Here is an 18648-nt window from a genome sequence, read left to right on the forward strand (position 1 = left end):
CATTGTGCCTTAACCTCTCTCAGGACAACCTCTGTGTCAGATAACTCGTGTCTCCCTGCCACTGGATGTGAACATCCGCCTGTCGTGAGATGATCTAAGACGACAGATCTAATTCACTCTGCAGGCTCCTCTGCAAAGACGTTGAAGAGAGATGCGATATGCATTGAGGAGATAACAGGTGAAGCTCTGTGCGCCATCCCCCATTTGGCTGTGACAGTAAGGTCTTATCGATTTATGTTTTATCTGGCCTTTTCATTATGGTCAGGCCTCTGGAGAGGGGTTTAGTTGGTACATCGTGTTGCAGTGAGCTTGAATATCACTAGGTGGCAGTAGCGACCTAACCAGTGCAGCTCTGTGTTTGGGCCCAGTTGGTATTTGCCATCTTTTGAGGTTTACAAAGGTTATGACACCAGAACTGAATCCTTTCAAAATATTTAGTGGCATAAATAGAATATAATCATGTCAGATGAAATACAGTCACAACCATGGGGAAAACTCAAGTAGGCCTTGAAATGTCTGGTGGTCTTTATATTTCTGGTGTTTTCAGAAAACAGCAGTGGAAGAACTGAATATGTTGTTTGGATATTATCGATTATGAGTTATACTGACAGAAGCCCTTTCACCTTCTGCCAGAGATCCTGTGTCCTGAGGTATCTAGGCTGTCAGGAGAGTTGGTCTCCAGGGCAGTAGTTAAGGCTTACAAATATAGGTGAGCCTGTTTTTAGACCTGGACCTGGTGGAGGCCTGTCTACCTACAGCAGGGACAACATTAAAATGAGGCCCTAGATGAGTCAGGGGCTTCGCAACTGAAGAGGGTCCAAGCTCATTCCATGGCTGTCTGCAAATTTAACTGAAAGCATCTAAATTTCAAGCAGATGAATAAGATGTTTTATTTTCAGAGGTTTGCTTGACATGGCATGGCCTCCTATGTTATATATATATTAATACACTGCTCTACATATAATATGGTATAGCATCGTACTGCATTGCTATGCAGTATATATATAAAGCAATACAGTTTAGCTTATTATAATATACTATGTAGCACTGTATAGTTTTGCCCTAGATCATGGTATTGCATGTAACATGTAAAACACCTACTTTTATATAATTTAACTACCTGTTTAGTATGACCCCTGAAAGTGTTAGACTCAAGGAAAGTACCTGAAAAATGCTACACTACAGTACTGGAGTACATGCACTTAGTTACTTTCCACCACTACCAGTATGAACACTGTATAACACAGCCTGTGTTTAATATCTTTGAATTTGCAAATTGATTCCCACTGGGGTGTAAAATAATGCTGCAGTAGTTTTTACAGGAGCGTCTGCCATGCAGACATAAATGCACAAATGATTCAGGATGTATTTGATGCTTCGAAAACATATTCATGACTGACAAATCTACTAATTGTTTTTTAACCGCTGAGTGCTGCAAGCGTTCGTAATTGTGAATAAATAAAGAAGAGGAAGTACTATGTGGTGTTCATATTATTTTGTCTATTTTGGCCATTGTACAGTACAGCAGATCATACAATATTACAGATGTGCAATCTATCAGGAGGATGGATCAGCTTCACAATGAACTCCAACAGCAGTACACAGTTCTGTTTAAATGAAATACAGGACATCATGCTGGTGTGTGTGTGTGTGTGCGTGTGTGTCTGTCATTGTACATATAGTATGTTTTGAATAGGAGACAGATGGTGGAGTGCTGGTGGAAAACAAATTATTGGCCTCAGGTCAAAGTGAGGCCAGGGAGCGAAATCAACGTGTTGGTCCCCATGCACCACTCCACCATTGCCCTGACTGAATCATCCATTACCCATGCTTCATTGCAGCACTGTGTTTGGACAAAATGGAGCTGCCTGCTCACCATGTCTGAGCCCACTAAATGACCTTTACTGTGTCCGGTGCGAGCGGTACCAGAACACGAGCTGCTGCTGCACATGAGAGCACTACAGGAAGTTACAGCCAGTACTGCAGGCGCAGCTGTTGAATGTGATACAGCCTTCGACTTAAATCTGCTTAAAGGGAGAGAATTCAGATGGCCTTGATCTTTCTTCCTTTCTCAAATGAGATTACAATGTCTCTGAGATGAGCTAAGGAGAGGTACATTTCAAGATGAAAACAGACCAGTGTTTGTGTTATGCAAGGTTACAAACTATTCATGGCTCAACTGTTGAAGGAAAATTTTTAAATGAACAGACTCAAAGTCTTGTAAATTTTCCTCTTTTTAGCCAGTTTGCGCCATAGTTGCTGAGTTGCATCACAGAAGAAGGGCTCTGTTGTTAAACTGTCATCAATGGAGGAAAAACAGTGGCCCCATTACATAACATACACCTTTAAACAGCCCATACACATACTGCACAACGCACACACGCACACACACACACACACACACACACAGATGGAACGACAGTTTGTGTTGTAAGTAGGAAAAGAGGAATTTAACGAAACGGTTGGATGTGCGTATTTGAGCCAGTGGAATCCTGTAAACCCATACTTATAAAAACAAAACAACGTGCCTGGAGGGCGATGCTCTGACAGATATTACTGGAACTGCAATGAGCAGCAATTCCATCAGTTTCACACTGTGTATTTAGATGACGTAATGTCACAAAAGACAGACACACGAACGTTAGCTATTTACAAGGCAATGCTTGAGACACAGAGATATGAAATATTGGCGTTCTCAGCTGAATATCAGTTAGACTGTGTCTAACTGTACGTACACTCTCGGCCTCAGGTAGAAGACAAACTGTACTCATTGCTAGTCAAGCTAGCGCCAATGTGGTCCAGACTGAAGTATCTCTGCTTGGCTATATGTAGGCTATATCCATTAAATCTGATGTCCTCTTTAAGATGATGCAATGGTCACCTGATGTTTCATCTAGCGCCATCATAAAGTCAAACTTTCACCTGGTCCAAATTTTGATTTATGACCAAATACCTGAAAAGCTAATAACATTCCCGTCTGCCTCAGCTGCACTTTGTGTTTAGTGCTATATAGCAAGAATGTTAGCATGCTATGCTAACATTCTAACTTAAGATGGTGAACACGGTAAACATCAGCGTGTTAGCTTTGTCATTGTGAGCGTGTTAGCATGTCGTTGTTAGCATGTAGTCCAAACACCAACGTGCCCAAGCAGCCTCAAAGAGTTGCTAGCATGACTTTTGTTACACCGCCGATCAGTTGTAATTAGTGTAATCATTCCTATTACATTGATTTTTCTGTGCATATGAAGTTTCTGTGGGTGATACTGACTTATTTGTCACCTCATGTATGGTGGCTGTCTCTTTTTTAATCATCGAGTTTTGCTATTAACATGAACTTCCTGGAAACTGCTACATCCTGGGCAGTAAATCTAAGGCTGCAGTGGAAGGCATCACTGGAACGTCCAACCAATAAATTCACAGATGAACATCTATCTTTTTTATTCAGCAACCAAAGTATAAAAACGAGAAGTCTTTAAAACCGGTGACCAACAAGTTATAATGGGTTAATTGGCGAACATTAGACTGCTGATGAGCAGTTGTTTCCCAATTCCCAATCTTCCCATCTAACTCAGAAAACAAATATGCCTAATGCCATATGCCATTTCCCAAAATCTCAAGCTATATAAGAATCCAGTGTTTCTGCATATCCCAGCAAATCAAATTGATTTCCACTCAGTAACAAATAGCCCATTTGTTTATGCTGAAGGCTTAGCCCTGACTGTCTCAACCACAACATCCTGGAAATCTGGTTAAGGAAGTGATGTCACTATTATTTCCTGAGACTTCTAAGACCCAAATCTCTTCCTGCATGGCAGAGGACTCCTAGAAAAGACCTGCAAAAGTGTTAAATAGGAAGCATCACTGCTGTATTATACGGGTTGCATCTGATCTGTTCGTATGTGCGACTGTCTGTGTTTTCACCGAGGACACTGGTGCCATGTCTGCATCAGTAATGAGAACCTCTGGTGTAACACCTGTACTGAGCTGTCAAAGACCAAACAACACCTACTGTGCTGCTGCGAGGCTGAGCTTTCGTGTGTGGAGGCGTGCGATCCACTGTGATTATACCCTCACAGTCCCAGCAGACACCGGGCCGTTTTTAATGCTTTTCTCAGAAACACCTCACACACGCACACCCCCTGTGGGCCCAGTTACTGAACACTATAGAGCTATAAACACTAATCACCATTCTGCCCCATCAATGGCTCGCTATGAATCAAACATGACTCATTTGAGGCTCTGCAGCTCACATCACAACATGTGCAAAGCCTCAAGACCGCCTCGCTCTCTGCCTCTCGCTCCGTCCGATAAACTCGAGCACACGCAGACATTCAGAGGAGCACAGCTCAGGCTCAGACTACTTCCAGCCCGACTACTGCTAATACATTGTCACCTACGTGTTGAGGTGGGAGGTTGTGTTCAAGGGTGTTAAAGCGGCTGAGTGCTCAACGCTGTTCTTGTGAGGGAATGCTTCATGTCTGCACTGCATCGCACATCAACAAGGCAGTCTGGCACCCATGTAAATGCACGTTATGCAACACCTCACGCCTGTAAATGCACGTCTGGTGAGCCAGCGATGGTTCTGTGACGGTGTTGCTCAAATTTGCTATTCGTCAGTCACTGGAAAATGATGTTGTCATTAAGACACGTCATCTAAATTATTACAAAGGTCACTTTCCCACTCTTACAATCCCTTATGTCTGACTTCCTCTGAATCACTTTGTGGCGGATTCTCTGTAAACAGTTCTGATTGTGACTATTTCATTTTCCACATGTCTGTCTTGATTCAGCAGTCACAATGTTTCTCTCATCTGTTTGGTTTTTACTCTCTGAGGCCGATGTCCCAAACAGCCCTCTCCGCTGTTTCCTGCATTATGTAATTCATATTCAAACAAACGCAGCAGTAAAATGTCCCTTCAGGATTAAACAGTGGAAATCCCATACTGCCAAGAATTCTGGGATTGTGCTTTGAGAGGGTTTTTGAAATTACTTCCAAAATAAATACAATGCGTACTATTTTTTACTCTTTTCTCCAACTGGCTGTATTTCTGATCATCTACTAACAACTGAAACTCTGTCTTCTTTTTCTGAGAACAGTATGCATGTGTAGCTGCTGTCTGTGAGAACTGTTTCTTTTTTGTGGTCTTCAAGATGGTGGTTCCTCACCTGGGGGTCAAGACCACAAAGGGGTTCCTAGGCAAATCCAAAGGGTCACAATCAAGACTTAAGAGATGGGAAAGAAAGGGGATATTTCTTTTGCCCATAATTGTCCTATGTTTGTTTGGTCTTCTCTTTAATTTTCTTTTCTTATGAACTACCTTCACATTTTGGGCCTTTAAAAAACCTTCAGATAACAAACTCTAAATTACGGCCATAACTGTGATGAGGGGATGAACGTAGCCTACAAATTGATTTACTGCCAACACTTCTGATTTTCCAGTGTCCCTATCGTGTTTCAAAGCCATCTCCCAGCGCTCTCCTGTTTAGATGTTTCTCCTGGAAAAGCTCCCACATGCATGGCCTTCACACTTTTCAACCCATCTGTCACTGCAAACTAACAACCCACAACCTGATTCAACATTAACTGTTGTTGAAATGTCAGAAGAGCATTGCACCTAAAAAAAAATCTTTATACTATAATATACTATATGAAGGTTTTACATTCATCCCTTGGCCAGAAGCAAGACTGCAAATAAATGAGAATTTCTCTGCAACTGCTGGATGTTTAACTAAGCAACTGTTAGCTGTTAAGTCCACCACATCAACAAAAACAAAAAGGTTTATAGACAGCTAGCCACTACAAGCTTTGTCCTTGTGCAGCCAAACATTGTTTCAAACCTAAAAAACTTTATTTTAAATTGTCGTGAGGAACACAAAGTTTTCAAATATATCATTAATATTATTGTATATTTATATCGGACTCAAGTTTGGTTAAATGCATCTAAATTATGTCCAAGACATGTAGACTAGTTCAATCTGATGGAATGATGTAAAACCATGGCATGATATCAAGTTTTGGTTTTAAATATTTAATTCAGTGAAAACATGAGCAGCCAGCTGATTCTGAATATGATGCTATCAGACAGTGTGGAATAGAGCAACTCCAGGAGAAGCAAAGGAGAAATGATGGTTGAGCAAAAAGCTAAGCAACAATCCTGCACACTAGAAAATGTGGCGCATATGAACGCAGCCACAGAAAAGCACGAGTGATGAGCTCTGTGACACGCTGTGAGAACCATCATGCATGTTGAGCATTTCAACAGACTGACAGTGAGTCCTGTCTCCCAGCAGAGCTACTTCAGCAATGCATGTGTGATCCCCTGCTCCCTTTTCACAGGTTGCCTGAGTCATTATGTTACATAAGAAAAACACACCTCAGTGGTAAAAACCTCATGGAGCACTGGTGACTTTCCGTGGCCGTAAAACGGACAGGTTAACTAGGCAGCAGACGGGTAAACCGGTTTATTGCTGCTTGTATTTGTATTAAATATTTTGTCACAGAGGGTAGTGGAGAAGAACTGAGACTAATGGCCTTCACCCCCTCAGACACCAGAACGCCATTATATTTTCCTTTGCACACTTACAATGGGTCCACTTGTGTTGGTGGTAGATCTGCCCTTTCCTCTCTGTGTTCAGACGTATCACATGTAGACAGCTGGCCCACAGGTGGGCCTCGTGTAAAGAGAGAAAAGAAAGGGGATGATTCTGATAATAAAAAGATTTAGTTTCCAGTATAATGTGTCAAATAAAAGTCCGTCTTTTTAAGCCATGTTTTAAGCCGTGCTTGTGGCGTGGCTCCAGGGGATTGGCATGTTGGTTTATGTTTCTGGCTGGTCAATCAGTCAGTCCAGCACTTTGGTCCAGACTGAAACATCTCAACAATCAATGGATGAGTTGCTATGAACTTTTGTGCAGACATTCATGGCTGCCGGAAGATGATGTCTACTGACTCTGTGTTGATCGCCTGACCGTTCCCATAGTGCCACCATGAAGCTGACTTTATTGGTGCATCAACTGCCATGAAATTCGGCACATATTTTTATGTTGCCCTGACGACTTTTCTTGTAGTTCCATCAGCAGGTCAAAGTTTTTATTGATGCTGTGAAATATCTCAACATCTACTTGATGGATTGATGCAACATTTTGTGCAGACATTCCCAGATGAACCCTCTAGCACCTCGAGGTTGTATTTTTGTGAAATGTGGGATGGGAATTGAAATGAAATGAAATTTGATACGGACATTCATGTTCTCCTCAGGGTGAACCGTGATGCCTTTTGCCTCAGGTGTACTTTCTTTTAAGCTCTAATTAGCAAATGTCAGCATGCCAACACGGGCATTTAGGTGAAAGCACCACTATGCCTAGTGCTAGCTTCTAGCATGTCTGTAGACTCTCAGCTGTGTCTAAAATCACTCTCATTGATGCATTTCCTGCTTCTATTGTAAGCAGTTTCAGACATTTGAATCCATCATTTTGTGCCATCACTGACTGCAGAGTCACATGTTTAAACTGAATGCAGAAAGAAAAATAAATGCCATGCACAACATTGTGGAGGCAGTGGCAATTCAGACTCTCAAGTAAAATGGCTGACAGTGAACATGATGCACTGTATAATTAAATGCTGTTTCCTCATGTGAAGATGTCAGCGTGTGGAGAAGAGTAACCACATGATGGGTGCTTTTCATAATGCCAACATGACTTACATCGCTTCCCTCAGTCTCTTCCTCGTGCAAGGGGGCACCTATGTTTCTCGCTCTAAGCTCCTCCAGCTGCCTCCTCTCTCCTCCTTCCTCGTCTCTTCGAGGTGTGTTTAAGAGATGGCGAACCCTCCATGGCAACAATGTCTGGGTCACAGGAGGAGAGAGGATGTGAGGAAGCATAAGTTAAGCATTATTAAAAGTGTCTCCATTCCCAGCCAGAACGCCAGCCTATCCTCCTGTACCAGACATCCTCTCCAGATGCAGACAGGTCTCAGGTCCTCTGAAGGACCCAGTTGCCCTGCTGTTGAACCTGGTTGGTAAATGCTGGCTTCAGAATCCCAGATTCCCACATCTTTACTCTCAAACCCCAGATTTCACCCCATACCCAGGTCATAAACTGAGTTTACGGTTAATCACAGGGTGGTTTAATAGCGAAACCATCAGTTACGGAGGAAGTACAGCAGAGCAGCCAGTAGACACATAAAGAGATGCCGTCCAGTCTAAACAACCTGCAGAGACATACCAAGTGCTGAGACGCAATGAAGAATTCTCCACAGGAAAAAACAAACATCAAATGTTGTATTTTTCCACTGTTACTGTGTGGTTTTCACATTGTTTGTCACTTTCAGAGCACCTCACACACGGACCTCTACACACTGCACACCCCCTTAGATATTTCCCTCCCTGCCACACTCCTCGTCCCCTCCCACTCTCTGACAGTTAACTGTATAAATATCCTACTCTCAGCATTGCTGGGATTCAGACACTGACCTGCACTGACCAGGGATACCCAGGTGGGAAGAGAGCAGCTAAAGAAAGAGAGAAAAAACATAAATCTGGTGGAGACACTCCCTGCTAAACAGAGAAGGATAAACAGTTGCATTCCTGCAAAGTTCCCCAAACCAGATTCGACGGTCACCCTCCAGAATGTGGCTCCAGGTGTTTTTCTTGTGTCTGTGCTGCTTAGCTCTGTCCAACCAAAGCCAGGCCCAAGACCAAGCCTCCCTCCGCCGCAGCAACGACCACGCCGGACGCTGCCACTACACCTTCACCGTGGCCAGTCCAGAGGAGTCCAGCTGCCCCGGAAGCAGCATGAAACCAGAGATGGATGAAGTCTCGTCCCGACTCTCTTTGCTGGAGGCTTTGGTCAGCCGGCTCATGGCAGGAGTGGACGGAGGCGCCAACGGGGCTAACGGTGGAGAGGCTCTCCAGGAAGCTTACGCCCAGGTTACGGGCGAAAGAAACCAGCTGCAGCAGGACAAGGAGCGTCTGAACAGGCAGGTCCAGGAGCTGCAGAGGAGGCTGGACGAGCTGAGTCAGGAGGCAGAGAGCCTCAGGCAGAAACCCTGCCAGCAGACACACTCCTCAGGAGGAACCCGGCGTGAAAACAGACCTGCCAGTGGTACGTACATCAGTGGGCAAAAGGAAAACACACACCAGAAGACACCCTCAAATATTTAATCACAAGACTTATGTGGCCAGAAGAGCACATTTTCTCCTTACAACAAAAATGTGCAAAGTCATCCAACAAGTCCTGATTGAAAATGAAGATATTTTCCTGCAAACTTGGATGGATGTTTTTGTGGTTGACTTGAGGCTTTGAAGAGTCTCTTGGGACAACAGGTCAGGTTGCAGTTAGCTGTCCCAGGATGAGTAAGGGGATTGGAATTTACAACACAGACTCTTCTTTTATGGCTTCGTCACTCGTGCGTGTCTGTTTATGTGCGTGTGATCATTTTCGGGAGAGCAGCAGCAGGGGAGCAGAGGGAACCTGCTGTGCTCTGAGGCAAATAAATACAACACTTAGACCTTGATGTTGTCTGTGTGTTGGGCCTGACTATGGTTTTACTGTAGCTTAATAGGATTATATATACAGAAATTGTCTTGTTTTTTCAAAATACCCTCCCAGTCTGTACTTTTTCTGACACTTTTCTTATTTCCTCCTTCACTCTGCCCCTCTTAGACCCTGCATATGATTTTGGGAATGGTGCGTACCAGGAGATGAAGGCCGAGGTTACGGAGGTTCCAGCATCCCACCTCATTCCTGAAAGACATCACAACTTCACAGGTACAGTCTGGGTTTTCCTGATGCTGATGTAGCTGCTCTAACTGGCCTCATGGTGGGGTGTTGATGCGAATGATTGCACTCAAAAGCTTTGTGAATGCATAAGAAATAGCACGAAATCTCTTCTCTCTCCAGGCTGTGGAGAACTGCAGTCAGTGGGCGATCCTGTGCTGCACAGGAAGGCTGACAGCATCACAGGAAAGTATGGAATGTGGCTGCAGGATCCCGAGCCCCAGGGCCCTAATTACACCAACAAGACGGTGTGGAGGATCGACACAGTGGGTAAAGATGTCCGTCAGCTCTTCGCATATGAAGATATGGAGCAATTCTCCCGAGGTTTCCCTATGAAGGTCCTGGTCCTGCCAGAGCCTGTGGAGAGCACCGGCGCAACCGTGTACCGCGGCTCCCTCTACTACCAACGCAGACGCAGCCGTACCCTGATCCGTTACGACCTGGCCTCTGAGAGCCTGGCATCGCGTCTTGACTTGCCTCATGCTGGCTTCCATGGCCAGCACCCTTACTCCTGGGGCGGCTACACTGACATCGACCTGGCGGCGGACGAACAGGGCCTCTGGGCCATCTACAGCACGAGCAAGGCAAAGGGCGCAATCGTTATTTCCCTGCTGGACCCCAAGAGCCTGGAGGTGAAGAAGAGCTGGGAGACCAACATCAGGAAGAACACGGTTGCCAATGCTTTCATGGCGTGCGGACGTCTGTACACGGTGGCCAGCTACACCGCGCCCAACTCCACCATCAACTATGTGTTTGACACGACCACCGGCGTGGGGCGGGCTGCTGCTGTGCCCTTCAAGAACAAGTATCATTACAACAGCATGGTGGACTACAACCACGCCCAGAGGAAGCTGTACGCCTGGGACAACTTCCACATGGTCACCTATGACATCAGACTGGGCAGGAGCAGCTGAAGAGGGCACACAGAGAGACACTGCTGTTTACTGGACTCTGCTGATGCGAGAGCAAGGGAATGAGATGAAACATATAATCATTTGCTTTGTCCTGGGGTCATCTATGTGTTTTGCATCATTAAAATCTATTTTTTCCTATTACTATTGTGAATAAGATCTATAATGGCAACAGAAATATATTCGAAAAGCTGATTAACGTAGCTATGATAGAGCCACTGATGATCTCAGTGATCAATACAAACAGTAATCATGGATTTTTTTTAAAAAATCTGTCAATAAATGTTAATGTTATTTAAGTTCTCAATAAAACATTTATAAAATGACACTCTTGCTTGTTTGTGTTATCATTTGGTTTGCATTTTAGTCTTTGCAGTTACCTAGTTCTGGTATTTGTTTAAATATATCCAGCTGTTACTAAAACAGAAATTCTTCATCTTACATAATGCTTCTTCTTTTTCTTAACTTAGTCTAACTGATGAATTAATTGTATGAATGTGACGTATTATAAATTATGCACATGCAACACGAGAAACTAGCCTAACTAATAAAACTGTTTGGGCATTTTGTGCACTGCAATTAAAGCTTTACAACAGTCGTAACATTAGCGCACACTCCACTGATGGCGTGAACATTGTGATATAATGGTGACTGTACATACCACAGGTGTATCAAGTGTGTGCAGTATCTTGTATGCTTGTATATGTATTAAATATACAAAATATGTAGAAATGTTTGTTTCTTGTGTTTTATTAAAGGTTCTTAGATGGTTTCACATGGTCTCAGTCACCTACATGAGGGCACCAAACAGAGCGACAGTATAACGTTACTGAACTGACAGTATGTTCTGCTCTGGCTCTGGTATGAGTGTTTTACAGTTTGTAATAAGTTAGCACCTTAATGCCTGTTTTTGGTGGTAAGCTAATTAGCCTATGCTAATTATAACTGAGGCTAGAGAGCCTTGTTGAACGCTAACTAGGATTTATGCTAGTATGCTAGCTAGTTTTCATAAACTAGTCGTTGATGGGAGATTTCGGTATCCTTCAGGAAAAAATGAGAAAACAGGGTATAAAGTTATTGCAGTTAAATTAGTTCTAGTATCACCTAATCTATTTTAAAATAATGATGCTCTTGCAAAATATTCTTTGGATTGTTAAATGTGGAGAACTTTCTATTATGAATACAGTGGACATTGTAATGGCTGCTGGAGAATAACACATTTGGCTAAACTTTGGAGGGGGGGTGAGCCTCTGCACCTTAAGCTATAAAATATTATGTGCATGTTTTCGACATGATAATGAAATCCTGCGGAAGAGTAGATGTCCATCTGACATTCAAAGTAGGATCCATCCACTCTTAACTACAGAAAGTTTGTTGCCACTTCAGTCCTTACTGTCCAAGGATGTATTTCTGGATTGTATTTCTTGTTTACTGGATTAACAAGGACTCCAGTCTTCAGTCCACAGACACAAACACACCTCACCTGCATTTTGACTGACGGTGCACAGCTTGTGCCTATGTACCTGACGCCATAAGCCTCAGCATAAACACATGTCCAGTCTCTCCGTCCTGACCCGACACCCCGTATTGGTGAAAAACTAAACCTGCCACATCCATCTGCACAAGCCCCCACATTGTCATTAGCAATCATTTCCTTGATATGCACTGCCCTCTGTAGACAACTGTTTGCACCTGCATTATGCATACACAGTTTAAACTACTTCAATCATGCACTGGCAAAAGGACTTGTCCGATCTCTGGTTGATCAGTTAAAACGCGAAAACACACACAAAAAAACACCTTGTGTTAACATCGTTTACTCTGGAATTTGCACTGGTATGTTAAAGATGGTGGCCGGCAGCACAGATTATCAACGCTGTAAGGGGAGATGGGCTGTATTATAATAATAGTCAGGAGACTCAGAAGCAGCAGCTGATGGAAACTTGGGTGAGTGTGAGTTGACTTCCCCCCACCAGTGTTCACACAAACGCAGTGAACCCACTGTGGATTGTTTCAGCCTGCTACGAAACCACAGACCTCCTATGTGACACTGTGCCACCACATGCTGAGGTGAAATTCTAACTTTACCAGGAAGCAATGTGCCAGCGCCATTTACATACAGTAGACAACTTTTCACACTCGACCACAAGCACACTCTCAGTCCCAGCAAGATGCAAAACTACAGCTGTAAATGGTTAACAGGTTCTTTTAATGGGCTTTTTATTTAAAAAAAAAAAAAAAAGGTTTTAATTAAATTCAACTGGTTTCAGCACTGTAAGATTAAGTCCATGCATGAGCGACACCATTGTGCAAACAAGCTGCATGTGAATTTTAATAGGATGTGTTACAACCCACCTGTGACTACCCAAGTCATTCATTTCAATATTTCCTCCATTCTTTAAAAAAAATGAAATAGAACACAAACAAATACACATAAAAACAGATAAACAAAATATAAGCATACTGAAGTAACTTTGATATAATCTAATAAATAATAAAGTTCACTTTTTATAACAGCAGGGAATTTCTGTATTAAACACACTCATGCTACACATTTTCCCCACACACACAGTTCCATCAAACCTAGAGTTTCCAATCAGCCATCCAGAGTCCACCATAAACCCTGCTGAGTCTCTCTCTCAGCCGCATGAGCAGTAGGTCCTGCAGGCAGTCCCAGGTCACCCACAACCTTTCCACTAGACTGTAGTGGCAGTAGCCCATTGCCAAGCCAAAGCCCACATCCGTCACATAGTGTCTGGCGAGCAGCAGCCGGGACAGGCTCACCAGGGCGGCCCAACCAACCACCAGGACGCGCATGGAGGCCGTGTCCACCAGCTGGGCTAGGAGGAACCTGGCGCACATGGCCGCCCGTGTGGCGTGGCCCGAGGGGAAGGAGTAGCGCTCCACAAAGAAGGTGGAGAAGATGTCGGAGCGGTTCTGGGCAGGCCTGCGACGTCTGACCAGAGTCTTCACAACTCTGACCAACAGCAGGTCCAACAACAGAGCTGTGTGGAGGAAAGAGACACACACACTGGTTTCACTGGTTGGTGGTAGGTTATCCAGGAATAAAAGATCATGAGTTTCTCACTCTGGAATATTCCATCAAATCTGCAGTTACAAAAGTATATAAGTCAATGATAAAGTGTTTTTACAAAATCAATTTTGCTGAAAGAGCAAAAAGTGATTTTTACAACCTGGCAAACTCACAGTTGGTCGTATTAATAGATTATGACTGACCTGTAAAGCATTAGTAAATCATTTGTTAACCATTAACACCACTAATTACTACTTATAAACATTTTTAAAGGATGTCTTAAGAAGGTGTTTAATTAAGGATCTTGAAGTTATTGTTGAACTCTTTATGTGTGACTTTGGACAAGAGCAAAACAAATGTAAACATTGACTCATTGTTCTAAGAAGTTCTCCACTATGAAACTGAATGAACCTCTTGACCTCATTAATGTCTCTTTGGTGTGTAGCACATCAGGCCGGTTATACTTGTCCAACATTTCAAAAACACAGTGGCATCCTATAGGCTATTATGTGCCAAAAATAACTCCACAGCACTATGGCACAGCACAGGACTTGATCTCAGAGCTGTCAGTCATCAAATATAATCTACAGATGCAAATAAAGCATCAGCCATGTCGCGTGCATGTCTCTCAGTGGCCACAGATGCCATCAGCTGCGCTAAGAGGAGAAAACTTTCCATGGCCGGTCCTGTTTCTCGCTCGGTCACGGGGACGCACAGACAGTCTGTATTTAATGCTAATGCATTATTTGACACTTGGGTGGACTGATGCGGCTTTAGCCTGTTATGCTGCGCTATTTCAACAGCCATTAACATTAAGCAGCTCAGCAAAGCTACTTGTATGCACTGCCAAGGGTTTCACGTTGGCGTTGGCACAAACGTGCGTAAAAACGCATCGGTTTAACCCGCATCTAATGTGATAAATGTGAAGGTGCGTACACAACGGACATCTAAATGATAGCAGGCTGACATACCATCATATATTTGTATTCCAAATTTCCAAAAATGCTGGAAATGTTGTAAATGCAGGCTACACCAAGTAAATAATTAACTATTGATCATGGAACATTTACTTGACCGAATGAAGCATAAAATGAATTATTTGCAGGAATCTCAAGCAGTAATGACATCTGTAACCCTGCTTGACTTGACCTTGATAGCCTAATTTCAGAACAATCGACACACATTCGCTCACCCAGAGCCAAGTTCAGCATGACCTCCTGCTCCGCCGCGCTCTCTCCCCGGAGCAGAGTGTACACGGTGCCGATGAGCCAGGGGATGACATGCCCAGAGAACTCCACCAGCCGCACCAGCGGCCGTATGCTGCCCCATGGAGACTCCTCGCAGGCGCACACTCCGAGCCGCTTGGACAGCCACAGATCTATCGCCAGCAAAAAGCGGAGCGTTATGGTGAACATCGGCTGGCTCAGACTGACAGGAAACTCTTCAGTTTGCGCTCCAGAGGAAAAGTAAGAGCAGCTGGAGCCCCGGCGCCGGACGTGGCCCTCAGATGATGCCCGGTTTCCACACACAACTGCACGGCAACTATTTCGTCTGGACGTCGGTGAGGACATTTTCGTTTGACGAAGTAATCTATCCGCCCTTCTTTAGCGACCACCTGCGGCCAGCAAACACTTTAATCCTGCTGCGCTCAGACGCAAAACATCCTGCAAACTGGACTCCAGATACACCGGTTCAGAACTGGGCTGCTGTGGTCACGTGACTACATTTTGCTTCTCATTAACTTGGTATTAAACTAGAGCTGAGTTTTAAATCTGTGGTGAGGTGGAACTTGTGGAACAAATGGACTGCTTCTATACTGTAAATGCATCATCAACTCTATGATTAAATCGCTTAATAATACACATTATTCAAGTTTTTCAGTGCTGCACTTTGATAATGTATACATAATAATGTATATTGTTTTTTTGTTTGTTTGTTTGTTTTTGGCAAGGTGTCTGAACGGAATTTACGCACGTGTGCGTAAATTGGCAATTTGGAAACCTTGCGTCAACTGCGCCATTCGATCAAAACGCGCCCTGAACGCAGCGCACCTTGGGAGCCAGAGAGCACAGAGACTTGTTTGCTGTGCTGTGCAATTTACAGTCATGTAGAGCAGAGTGAAAGTTCCGCCTCCTCTTATTCTGACGTTGCCGTCGAAGCCGCCGCTGCAGACGAACACCTTCACGGTCACACCGAATATGCCGGGACTGCTGCTCGGGGACGTGTTTCCTGACTTCGAGGCAGACACCACCACGGGCAAAATTAAACTCCACGAATTTCTCGGTGAATCGTAAGTAGGTTTATTGAATATGGTTATTGCTCTTGGTTATTTCTCCGCAGCCTTATCGGAATCCAGTTCACAGCGAGAGAGGGACAGAGAGCTTTCGGCCAGTTCCTGCTTTTTCACTTCTGCTTAACACCTTTGACGATGCTACATACATCATTTAACCTTTAAACCTATAATAGTGGCATTTTGGCATACAAGTACACGTCAAACAATCTAATCTACTCTGACAGTTATTAGATTTAAAGCTGTTTATGATTAGAAATGTCTTGATCAGACAGTGAGATGATCAAATCAGAGAAATTGAAAGCAGCAGTAAGATGAACAGGTCAGGTCAGACCTAAAATCCCTCCACCTTGCTGATGGTGCACAATCACATTGTTGAGCTCCTGAGAAAAGTCCACATCATCATTTTTGAAACACTGAAGCAGCACAGAGGGCACATCCTGTCAGTTCAGTGTTAGACACCAATTCAGCTTCATCCTATTGTGCAATAACCACAACACTAAGAGGCGAACGTCTGATGAGAGGAAAGGGAGTCAGACTGAAACCTCAGATTGCATCTCCTTACAGACGCAATGACCCTGACACAGCCCCGCTAACCTCTCTTCATTCCAGATGGGGAATCCTGTTCTCCCACCCCAGAGACTACACCCCTGTATGCACCACGGAGCTGGGTCGAGCTGCCAGGCTGAGCAGCGAGTTCAGCAAACGGGACGTCAAGATGATCGCCCTGTCCATCGACTGCCTGGAGGATCACCACGGCTGGACCAAGGTGTGGCAGCTGCAGCAACTGTCTACTGACAACACACCTGGACCTAAGAAACTTCTTTTCAAGCATTTTTAAGTGAACATGGGCATCTTGGCTTCCTGTGAACTGCACATATCAAATTTTAAGGTTTTATGTGACATAAAATCTTAGAATTTAATTATATTGAATATTTCACCCATTTTAGGAGCAATCTTTAAGCCAAATCCTGTTTTATTTTCTTCCCATCTTTTTTTTTTATCATTTTCCTATTTGCTGTGTGTGCTGCACTGCATGTTTCCTTTAAATATTTTTTTTTTATCAATATATCATTTAATATAGATGTTTCTATAAGACAGTAGAGCTCCATCTGTGTAGCATCATACTGGTCATAAGTAACTGAGGGCTTGTGTCTTTGTACTAACCAGGACATCCTGGCCTACAACTGTGAGGAGTCTGCTTGCTGCTTGCTGCCCTTTCCCATCATAGCGGACAGTAAACGGGAGCTGGCAGTGGCCCTGGGCATGCTGGACCCTGATGAGAAGGACAAAGATGGCATGCCGCTCACTGCCCGCTGCGTGAGTCCTCACAATCAGCATCCACTTCTCTAATTTTAGGAGGCAGCGTTCAAGCTTAACCTGTTAACAGCCCTCATGCCTACAGAGAGTAAGGATCAACCCTCTCAGGCTCCATCTCTGTGTCTGTTTGTGTGCAGGTGTTTATCATTGGCCCTGACAAAAGGCTGAAACTGTCACTCCTCTACCCTGCCACCACCGGACGCAACTTTGATGAGATTTTAAGAGTGGTGGACTCACTCCAGATCACAGCAGGGAAACGAGTGGCCACGCCTGCTGACTGGGTGGTAAGTCACACATTCGGAAGCCACCTCAGTTATTTATCAGTAACCATTCAGCAGCTGACTGCTGATGGTGGAAACATGAACTGAGCCGCTGCAACGTAGAACAACCTCGTGTCTTTCCTGCGTCTGTCTTCCTCCAGCCTGGCGACTGCGTGATGGTCCCTCCCAGCATGTCTGAGGAGGAGGCGGCATCTTTGTTCCCAGGTGGCATCTACACCAAAGACCTGCCCTCTGGCAGGAAGTACCTGCGCTACACGCCCCAGCCATGAACACGGGCAGAGACAGCACTGATGTTCAACACTCGCTTATTGTACGGCTGGTTTTTGTCCTCACCAGGTAGATAAACAAGTCAGCGGGCATACCAGCTGTGAATCAGCACCTGACACAACGTATGGAATGAAAAGCAATGCCTTAAAGAACACGAGGGACTCTTCTAATGTGACATTGTACAGTATGCACAGCTCCAGTAATAAAGCCTGCACTAATCAGCTTACTTTTCCAAAGGGGGATCATTTTGGGAGTTTGGAGTTTGGACCCTTTTTTATATTGATGATAAAACATATAGTATATATGGTATAGCAGTTTCTAGTTTTGGTATAGTGAAACTGTCAGGGTTAGAGTATTTTGGATCATATGTGTATTGTTTACCCTTGACATCTTTTTTTGACCAACGCCAGAGGAAGTGGCTTAAGGTGCAATTTGCACAAAGCACAACCTTATGAGAGCATATGATACTATTTCTATTTTATCTGAAGAACTTACTTCATTAAACACAGTTAGTTGCAGCTTTTTTGTACTTGTACTTACTTGTGGAATTGATGACTTCCACATAATTGATTGCAATAACGTTGCATTAGTTTTGCCAGGACAAAGTAATTTCACTGAAAGTCTTGTGGATTTACTGGATCTGTACTCTAATGGCTGACTGTTTGACCTGCGTGGGACAATAAAAGCATAAATGTTGCTAATTTTTGTCCATAAATTATAGACTAAAGACTTATGTTCAGCAAACAATGAGCTATAGCAATGAAACTG

General features: G+C 43.9%; 3 protein-coding genes across 3 annotated transcripts; 2 read left to right on the plus strand and 1 right to left on the minus strand.

The window, feature by feature from the left end:
* The first annotated feature begins 8484 nt into the window (after positions 1-8484).
* On the plus strand, positions 8485-11221 carry LOC121615413 (myocilin-like). The gene is made up of 3 exons (XM_041949765.1): positions 8485-9102; positions 9664-9768; positions 9901-11221. The coding sequence occupies exons 1-3, from the start codon at positions 8628-8630 to the stop codon at positions 10689-10691; spliced, it is 1371 nt and encodes a 456-aa protein (XP_041805699.1). The 5' UTR covers positions 8485-8627; the 3' UTR covers positions 10692-11221.
* A 2050-nt stretch (positions 11222-13271) lies between these two features.
* On the minus strand, positions 13272-15293 carry LOC121614842 (phospholipid phosphatase 6-like). Its single transcript, XM_041948930.1, has 2 exons — positions 14915-15293; positions 13272-13693 (listed from the first exon to the last, which is right to left on the minus strand). The coding sequence occupies exons 1-2, from the start codon at positions 15291-15293 to the stop codon at positions 13272-13274; spliced, it is 801 nt and encodes a 266-aa protein (XP_041804864.1).
* A 584-nt stretch (positions 15294-15877) lies between these two features.
* On the plus strand, positions 15878-18562 carry LOC121615231 (peroxiredoxin-6-like). Its single transcript, XM_041949496.1, has 5 exons — positions 15878-16012; positions 16625-16781; positions 17183-17332; positions 17470-17616; positions 17754-18562. Exons 1-5 carry the CDS (start codon positions 15921-15923, stop codon positions 17880-17882), a joined length of 675 nt encoding a protein of 224 aa, XP_041805430.1. The 5' UTR covers positions 15878-15920; the 3' UTR covers positions 17883-18562.
* The last annotated feature ends 86 nt before the right edge of the window (positions 18563-18648 follow it).

Source organism: Chelmon rostratus, chromosome 12 (assembly GCF_017976325.1).
Source record: "Chelmon rostratus isolate fCheRos1 chromosome 12, fCheRos1.pri, whole genome shotgun sequence".
Taxonomy (NCBI): domain Eukaryota; kingdom Metazoa; phylum Chordata; class Actinopteri; order Chaetodontiformes; family Chaetodontidae; genus Chelmon; species Chelmon rostratus.